At 34.3% G+C, this 9,616-nt stretch overlaps 2 protein-coding genes across 4 annotated transcripts; one reads left to right on the forward strand and one right to left on the reverse strand.

Moving 5' to 3' along the window:
* Nucleotides 1-709: 709 nt before the first annotated feature.
* Nucleotides 710-5,448, forward strand: LOC108219207 (uncharacterized). Of its 2 annotated transcripts, XM_017392525.2 has the most exons (8): nt 710-1,149; nt 1,600-1,723; nt 2,973-3,099; nt 3,947-3,983; nt 4,091-4,325; nt 4,449-4,558; nt 4,655-4,750; nt 5,010-5,448. In XM_017392525.2, the coding sequence occupies exons 1-6, from the start codon at nt 946-948 to the stop codon at nt 4,544-4,546; spliced, it is 825 nt and encodes a 274-aa protein (XP_017248014.1). In that variant the 5' UTR covers nt 710-945; the 3' UTR covers nt 4,547-4,558; nt 4,655-4,750; nt 5,010-5,448. The 2 variants fall into 2 exon arrangements, with proteins under 2 accessions (XP_017248014.1, XP_017248015.1); XM_017392526.2 differs by lacking the exon at nt 5,010-5,448 and having other exon boundaries at nt 807-1,149; nt 2,983-3,099; nt 4,655-4,694.
* A 410-nt stretch (nt 5,449-5,858) lies between these two features.
* Nucleotides 5,859-9,297, reverse strand: LOC108219208 (psbP domain-containing protein 3, chloroplastic). Of its 2 annotated transcripts, none has more exons than XM_064091789.1 (11): nt 9,139-9,297; nt 8,998-9,046; nt 8,792-8,904; nt 8,576-8,641; nt 8,301-8,387; nt 8,138-8,220; nt 7,926-8,001; nt 7,327-7,445; nt 7,191-7,235; nt 6,443-6,572; nt 5,859-6,043 (listed from the first exon to the last, which is right to left on the reverse strand). In XM_064091789.1, exons 1-10 carry the CDS (start codon nt 9,218-9,220, stop codon nt 6,546-6,548), a joined length of 747 nt encoding a protein of 248 aa, XP_063947859.1. In that variant the 5' UTR covers nt 9,221-9,297; the 3' UTR covers nt 5,859-6,043; nt 6,443-6,545. The 2 variants fall into 2 exon arrangements, with proteins under 2 accessions (XP_063947859.1, XP_063947860.1); XM_064091790.1 differs by lacking the exon at nt 5,859-6,043 and adding an exon at nt 6,051-6,168.
* Nucleotides 9,298-9,616: the final 319 nt, after the last annotated feature.

Raw genomic sequence — 9,616 nt, forward strand, 5'->3', positions numbered from 1 at the left:
TATATTAAGGTGCATATAATTTTATAAGTTATTTTTAATCTTTTATAATTGTTTAGATATTAAATTTTTATTCAGATTTTATTAAGAAAAATAATTTATGAAACTGTATTTCATAAGAGTTTTAAAATACGTGTCAAACCCCATCCTCAAGATAAATTACAAAAGGATATAAATTCATCAAATAATTTATAAGTTCAAAAGGATATAAATTCATCAAATTAAAAATAATTTATAAATTCAACCAAAACAGTTACATCCGAGAAATAACAAACTTGTTACTCGGTTTTTCCAACCATTTTCTTACATTTTTTTTCTAGATATCTTATACAAATTCTTAAATTTCAAAATTTACTATATATAATAAAATTTTATAGTATAAAAATCAACAGAATCACTATCTTTCTCCACTATATTCTTTACACTTTAAATATCAACCGATCACATCATTTTTCTCATTTTTATTATTTTATTTACCCAATTTGAATATAAACGATCAGATAGCACGATCAGATAGCAAATATATGAAAACAATAAATTATAATAAAAACGGCGGGAGAGAAATTAGGGAGGGAAAGAACGGTAATACCCGTAATGTGGAAGAAACCAATTTCGAACTTTCCCGTTTAACTGACGCCTCTGTTATGTTTGTGTACGTAGCTGTCCCACTTTAAGTCTTGCCACTTGCCATACTTGTGTTATGTAATAAATCATCGTCATCATCGTAAATAAATCAACACACCCACGATCCTCCTGCTCCTTCGACTACTATCTACTATATCATTATTGTATATTACTTGCTCTTTAACATCTATCTGTCCACCTCCTATTAAGCTGCTTCTTGATCGATTAAAAAAAAGTCTACGCACAGTTTAAGTTTTAAGCCTACTTGGTTCTCTTTTTTGATCGAAATAATTCAAGGGTTTGATAGGTTTTGTGTGATTGTGTATGGCTTTAAGTTATCGGGGAAGGCCAAGTACGGGGTTGGACTACTTGAATTCTGATACAACACTCACTAAGCTGTTTGTGGGTGGTCTTGCTTGGGAGACTCAGAGTCCAACTCTACACTCTTACTTTCGACAGTTTGGGGAGATTCTTGAAGCTGTTGTGATCACAGATAAGAATACTGGGAGATCCAAGGGCTATGGCTTTGTGAGTCTCTCTCTCTCTCTCTCTCTCTCTCATATGTTTGTGCTTCTGTGTTCTTTAATTTTTTTTATTTCTACCAAGAAATATGTTATGATAGGTGTCTTTTGTTCTAAGAATGATGCAATTAAGACAAAACTGTTTTAGAGACTTGATTCTTAGCACGTATAGAGTGTTTACCCTAATTGGATTTTTATGATCAAAGACATTTAATAATTTTTGGAGACTGGTGTGAGAATTGATATTTTGGATAATATATATTTTTACCAGGGATATTATGCTATTGCTTGAATGTGAAGATCAAAAGTGATCTACTAATGTAGTGTAGTGTATACTATGAGTCTCGCTATTACCGTGGGGTGAGACATATATAGATTAACATGTTTTAGCAACCTTGATAAATTTGATGTTTTGTGCTTATTATAGACGTTAATATATATCGAATTGAGGGTTTAGGTGACTTTCCGGGACCCAGAATCTGCTAAGAGAGCATGTGCTGATCCAAGTCCAATTATTGATGGTAGACGGGCAAACTGTAATTTGGCTGCACTTGGACGACCTCCCCCTGCTTTTCCTATTGGTATGTAGCATTTAACCAGTGTAGTTTATGGTTTGTTGGTTTACATGTCCATCTTTTTTAATATCATTAACCTATCCTTCATGCTCAATTTACATTGAAGCTTTTGCTAATGAATATAACACACAGGAGTTTGGAATCCCATGTTCTGTTAACAGTAGTTCTTTCAGTGTAGCTACTTGTCTTCTATTGTCATGGCTTCTGTTGCATAAGTTTCTTCTGTCAACTTAACGTGATAGATTCGATTTCCAGACTTTGTCAAAGATATATTGAATCACTGGACTGTGTTTGTCATCATGCTCATTGAGATGACTGTAGTATTGGATTGGTTTTAGGAATATCAATAAACAGGTTTAACTCAAGTCTCAAACCACATAAGACTCTTAAGTACAGGTTCAGCAAGAGTGTAGCACTCGAAATGGATAGCAATTGATTAGTGCTCAACAACATTAGACAAGACTACATGGACCACAGAGAATATAAAATACTCGAAACTGTTTACCATTTTCTTTTTATCCGATTTTTTTGACTTCCAGGTTATCTATAAGTGACAGCTAAATTACGTAGAAAGGGTTTTATTTAATCACAATTTACACTTAAAAGGCCTAAAACTTCACTATTGAAAAAATAAAATAAAATTGGCCCTTTTTATCAGGAACACATAGAATCACATTAATAAACTTCACATAACTTCTGCACATTCAAACTGGCCTTTTTCTGCTTATTGGGCCCGGGTTCTTGATTTAGAAAAAAATACTAGCAGCGCATATGAAACTTGTGGTTCGTGTGCATATTTATGTTCAGTATTATTATTATTTTATTTTGAAAATGAGCAAAAATGCAAAAAAAGATCGTGTTTTTAGATAAAGGTAATTTAACATGTGCTATTTTGTGATGAAAAGGTCCATTTTCTCTAACTCTGTGATTTTGGGCCATTTGACTTCAAATTAAAAAAAAAAAAAAAAAACCGCCTAAATTGAGTTGTAGTTGTAACATATTAGTTGCTATAAATTTGAGGTTAGAGCATAATATTAGCACCTGTTTAGTCTCGCTGAGAGTGGTTTGTGTACTATCCAAACTGGAGTATATGAGTCTGGAAGGTAACACAAAATATGTTCATGTTACTTTTCCTGCAGAGTCTGTTTATGTAGAAGTCAGAGTGTTATTTAGCTATGATTGTGGAAAATTAATTAGTTAGAATGTTTGTGTGCAGTCCATTTAACTTTTTGATAATGCTTTTTCCCGGTGGTAGGACATAATAGATTACCGTCACCTTATTATGGAGGTATGCCTTCTCGTGGAGCATATATTGGAAATTTTGGCTACCAACAGCCATATTCATATGGCCTTCAGCAAGGGCTCATATATCCGCAACATGGGTGAGCTGTATACTACTTTATCACCAATATTACCACTATAATTTTGTCACTTTTATATTTTGTTCCCAACATGGGTAGAGCATGACTACATGTTTCTTCTTACATGGAGTCGCTTTTTTAGAATAACTTGCAATGGTTTCATGGTTGTCGCCCTACAGCTGGCTGTTCAGCACCACTGAAAATTAGTTGATAAACGACGTTTCTTCTATGATTACTATGCCTTTTAGTGGGTAAATCATTATTAATTTAGTGGATTTTTAATCTTTCGCTTTGGCAAAATAATATATAGACATAACTTGAATTCTAGCAGATATCACTCGTAAAATTAATTACAGAAGCCTGTGTGGTAATTTCACGATCTTAGCCATATTCAATTAAGATGGGAGCTTGCTTCCATCTGCAGAAAAAGATACTGTTATTGGACCAATGAAGATGAGTTATTTATTTTTATTTTTTTGCTAAAGATATTTTTTTTTAAAGATTTGATAATATTGATCAGGTGTCTAATCATTATAGTATCTTCAGCTGGATGCTTGATTGACGATAGACCTTCTATGTTTCTCTGTTGCATAGGATCAGACTAGCCATGGTGTATTGCTAATTTATTGTGAAAGAATAGCTAGCAAAAGTTTCATAATCCCACTCATATTTTACGACTAGATTATCTGGTATGCGTGAATTGTGCTTGTAGGTGTCCTGTGTTCACCTGTGGTCTAGACCAATAAAAACTTTAGGTGGACACTTTTTTGTATTTGGGTTACATGAGATGATTTTTATTGATTACCATCCTTGTAACACAGATTTTAGTTGTAAACCTAAGTGCTTTATATTTGTTAACTTTTTGCAGTTTTGGCACTTATGGTTCAGAAAACGTCTATCCACAGGTCAGCACGCCTCACTATTTGATTATTTTTTTTTACCCTCAAATTAAGCATTGCTTCTTATATAATGCTTAATTTCTATAAAATGCATCTATATTGCTTTGTGGCAGGGTGCTTACAACCCTTATGCTGGTCAGCAGTACCTTCCAATATATGGGGTACCTGGAACAGTTAATACGGCTATGTATCCTTACAATGTTGGTCAAAATGTTCCAAGTGGCCAGGGTTATACAACATTGCAGGGTTATGCATTGCCTGGTCACCAAATTATGCAGTTTGGTGTACCCACTGTCAATTCAATCACCACACCAGCTCTTCAAACACTTCAATCTCCATATCCTGCAGGCAAAATCTTCTTTCTTGAATATAATTCTATCCTTCAAATATTGTAAATTCCACCAATTAAATTAGAAAAATATTTCTTTAGTAAACATCTAACGTGACTATACTTTTTTCTGGGATTATCAGGTGTAGTTTCACCCATGCCAGCACGACCGCAGTTAATAATACCAGTCCATTCTCCTCAAATCATACAAAGTGGCAGTTCTGACCAAAATACTGGTTGAGGAGATTCTAAGGTAAGAAAATGTCAAGTCACTTGGGGTCTTAAGAATTTCAACTATATAATCTTTGTTAATATTCTTGATGGAACTATTGATTAAATACGTGTGTAGGTTTCCATAAATTGCAGCATGATTAAGAACAGCGTACTGCTACTAGTGACGGACTTCAAATCTTGCCTTGCAAACTATTTATTTTTCATTACAAAGGTGCGTGTTTTATGATAAGTGTGTTAGTAAATACTGTTGTTTCGACATCAAGATTACTACCCAACACACTCTAGCAGAAAACAAGCATAATAAAAACAAAATCATTTCACCAGGCATAATGATATCCATCTTGCTTTGCTTATCTTAATCCTTTCAAGACTTGGAAGTCAATTCATATTTTTTACGTTCATGCTGATCATGTTAGATAAGAGTGTTACTTTTATTCTAGTGAAGAATTGATTTTCTCAATATTATGCAGGTCAAAATGCCAAAATTACGTCTTGTTTTTTTATGGTGGAGTTCATATAATTGCAAACATGTCCCGTCAAATTGCTCATCTCAACTGTCACATTCTACTGGTTGTCTGGCTGGCCGGTAAATCATCACGAATCAAAGGCCAGGGGATGGTAGAACAGGTTTCTGGCTCCTGTACAGAGAAGATAGGATCAACATATGATTATTTTGTGACATACCTAGCATTTGGGTGTGAAATGTCTGGTTCATTCTTGCATGTCATTTTAGAGTATTGTCCATAGCCATAGGGGAATATACAATTTCGTAACTGGTAGTGTCATTAAAACACATTCAGCATTTAGAAGTTAGATGTTTGCATTCAGAGCCTAAACCAGGCCTAGAAGTCGGAAAATATGTGAATAAGGATTTTCCTGTCCACTCTGAACTGTGAATATGTTGTTTAGTTCGTCTTGAGTCATACTTACAACTGCGGGTATTTGTCAATGTCAACACAGCCATCACTGCTGTTGCAGGATATTCTCCCCATTCCAAAACTGTATATAATTGTCTCATGTCATCACCGAAGACTGTTGTTGATGATTTTTCATTGCTCCCTTCCAAAAACAAAGAAACCTTTGTAAATTATTGTAATTGCTAAAGTTACCATTTTCTCATTCTCTGTAATAGATGTAGGCAGTTATCATGAAACTCAGTAACTGAGTTAGTCCATGCCATTGAGTTATCATGACACGGTATATTGATTACATCGCACACAAGGATAGGGCCATACTGATTTTGTAATTTGGCAACCTTGCTTGGGTTTCATTTCCTCAAAAAAGAGGGGAGTCCTTGTATATAGTAATGGCATATGATCTGAACTACAAAACCCAGCATGCAGTATGAACTCAGGAATATTTAATTTGAACTTTGGATAGGTCTTAACTGAAGAGGATTACATTATTAGTTTCAAAAATATGAAGTTCAGCATTTGCTTCTGTACAAACTTATCTAGCACTTCTAGACATAGTTCACTCGTCGATAGAGCTTCACCGCAATACCCTGAAAAATATAACACAAACAATGGAAACTGATGTAATTGTCAAAAGTCATAATAAGCAAGTCCATTCTGGCATTTTCAACTCGTCTAAGAACTGGCTTTCTTTGCGACCTTAGATTTGACTGGACTGCGAAATGACCAAGGAGTAAAAATGAAAAAAATTCTACGATATATAAAAGGAAGAAACTGCTATATGAACCAGAGTTGGTTTCTTGTATGACAGAGACCATCATTTTACAAGATGGATTTTAGTTTTCCGTGGAAACTAATCTAAGTAAAATTCTACCCTTCGAGGGTAGCCAACAATAATTAGTAGTCCTTGAGCATCAGCATTATGATATCAGCTCATTTTTATTGAATTTACTGGCAGTAATAAAAAGTCTGGTATGGAAACTGCTTACTTGGGAAAATTATACTACTTCGAGCCTCCGTGATGTGCAAGCACTCTACAGAACTTTTCGTCATGGTATAAGTCATAGATTACAAAACCCTGTGTCTACTTTTTCAGATGAACCGAAAGGATGAAACAACCTGAAAGGGACCAAAGAGAGAAATTAAACAAAAACCACAAATAGGAACCATATTCATGACTAGAAACTTCAGTAACTAGACTTGGCAACTACAGTACTTCATATATGATTCACTTCGCTTGCTTCCTAGTTAATAATGCTGGCTCACTTAAATATTTGTCCTTGATGACCTGATCTTTTTGTTTTAGTAGTAGGCTTATTAGCCACACATGATGAACAACCACTACAAACATATAGCTGCTCTCTATGGGGCCGTTTTTAAGGATCCAGATTCTAGATTTCTAAATATAAAAAATACTAGATAGACCATAAAAAATACAATCAAAGAATCATTTTTATTCCTCAGTAAGGAATAACAGATTTCTGCTAGAAATAACTAGGAAAATTTACTAAAAAAGAATCATTTGATTTGAAGTATTGAATACCTGATTTTACAGACCATGACAGTTTTGTTCTTCGGTGCTAGTTTACGCAGAGGTTAATTGATCAACTCAAAATAACAGTAAGTTGCATTGAAGTTTTAACAGTTGAAGCCGGTAAGAGAGAATATATTGAAGTTTTGATATAAGTTCTGTCAGCGAGATTAACTGAAAGGTAGTACTTGAAGGCTGAAGCTTACCTTTTGGATTTTTGAACCATATTTTTCTGCATCCTCTTCAACAAACTACAAAAAAAGCATTGTGGTCAGGAATAAAGAATTTCCGATCAGATGTATGAAATATTATTAAATTTAGAACTGATTATCTCACACCAACCTGTCCTGTGAGGGTATACAATCTGTTGTACCAACCATTGTTTGCAACACCAAGCACTGAAAAAAGATGTCTCTCACTTTCACCTGGATTCTTCAAGGTGTATTCTATGAAGTAAAAGCCTGAGCATATATGGAAATTGTAAAGATCCTAACTTTAATGTTTGGTCAAGCTTGCTACAGCACCGGCCACCACTGTAAATTTATATGAGAATGACCCTTTCTAGATAAAATAATTAGAGGATGTTAGAGCCAACAAAGACTATGTGGACAGACCTTCTGTCCTTTGCCATCTACAACATTGAATTCTTTTATTTTGATATGTAGTTTACAACTTAAAGACCGTTTAAGTGTTTTTTATACCAAAGAAACCTAAAAATCGTGTTTGTTTCGCCAATGTGCTTATTAATCAGTGAAATGCAACAAATTCACTGCCACAAAGAAAACAAGATGAGATGTAGATGCACTAAACCAAAAATCCCCAAGTAGGCAAGTACCCTAAAGCTTGAAACTGATAAGTAAATCGTCTTAAATGAAAACGGTTTCATGGTGATTGACAGTAGTTATATATTATATAACATCCTAGAAATTTAGAAAATTGACCTTTGGATGATTTAGAGTTAAGGAGTACTGCTTTTACACCTGGCGGCCTCTGCCAGCTTCTGTCCAATCCACTGACCTATTAAGTGCGGGAAAGCATCAGTAACATGTAACAAATAACAAAACAACTTTTTCTGTATGAAGTTGAAGTTCAGATGAGATTACAATAAACCAGAAAAGGGTTGTGGTAGATTGTTTAAATTCTAAACACCAACCAGATTCTCCGCAAAAGCATCAACATTCCCGAAAGACTCCAATTTGGTGAAATCCGGACCCAGACCCGTGATTACAACACTCACTGAAGCAGTGTATACGCACCAATAAATCTTGTGGACAATAAAAGGGGGTTGAATTAAGAAAGTAAGTCTAACCAGTTACCACTTGAACCAGAGGAAGAAGCTTCTGCAGGGTAGAATGCAGTCACTGACTTCAATCCGTTGCCATCTCCTGTACCTACTTCCCAATCTGCGGACAACAATAGTTGGATGCAGTGATCAAATTTATCCATCAACATTATGGATGTCCAAGAGTATGCTTACGGCGATGTTGTAGAAATTTAAGTCCTTTTGTAATGCTAAAGTTTATACATACACTAATTTTCTTACCATAAGCAAATTAATTATGGACATGAATATAATTTGTACGAAACTTACCTTGAGGTATCGATATCTTGAACTTATTGACATCATCAGAGTAAGTGCGATATTCCTCAGCCACAGCTGGCAAGTCATAGTCGCACGAATTAATTTCAAAGAAAAAAGTAAAATCACAGTTGTACAATTATAGCTTGTTAACTACACTACAACAATGAAAATCATGTCGGAATTCACATGTAATCTAATGACAAACAAAACTCAGAAAAAGGGTACCAGTTTCTGCAATTGCAAGTGGAACAATCGAAGGTAAAGAAAAAGCAGCAAAGACTGTCTGAAACAATGCCTCTCTTCTTTTAATTTGAGCTTCATCTTGAATGGGAGCACAGCTATAATATGCATCAACATGTCAACACTCACACAGACACACACACAATAGTTCTGAGATGGGGTTGAGTAGTTTAACACTAGAGTTAAGTTACCTTGAAATTTGAGCGTTCTTGCAGCAGATAGCACTTGAGATTTTGTAATCTGCACAATTAAAGAAACAATAAAGATGAAATGAGGAATCTATCAAGATGAAATCTTTTTTATGCAGAAGAATTGTATGAGACAGTGTTGACCTTTGAGAGTGTTGAGGGGTTGAGGACGAGGAAGAAGCAGATTGTTAGATTGAATGAACTGCAACGACGAAGCTACCGCCATTTTTTCTCTCTCCTCTCTCTAGTCCGGTGGTGTTTTAGCCTTATAGATATTATTGTTTTTAGAAAATCTTCGGATATTCTTATTATCCTCCCATAAAAATAAAATTTCACATGGTTTATTCAACATAAAGTAATACTAGTCAATCTAAATTAAATATATTTAGAAGTCATCTACAGTTAGATTTCATTCTTTTATACAATTTATAATCAAATGCGTCTTTTAAAAACAGTAAAGTTATTTTTTTGTTGATGTTAATTGATTTTGGTTGTATAACAATTATAATTATTTCTGTACAAGTATAGTCAAAATAAAAAATTGCATTTTTAGAAATCCTTAAAAGAAATCTCAAAATTTTAATGCTCAAATATTATATACCTTCTATATTGTATACCAGCT

The sequence above is a fragment of the Daucus carota genome, chromosome 4, assembly GCF_001625215.2.
Source record: "Daucus carota subsp. sativus chromosome 4, DH1 v3.0, whole genome shotgun sequence".
NCBI lineage: Eukaryota > Viridiplantae > Streptophyta > Magnoliopsida > Apiales > Apiaceae > Daucus > Daucus carota.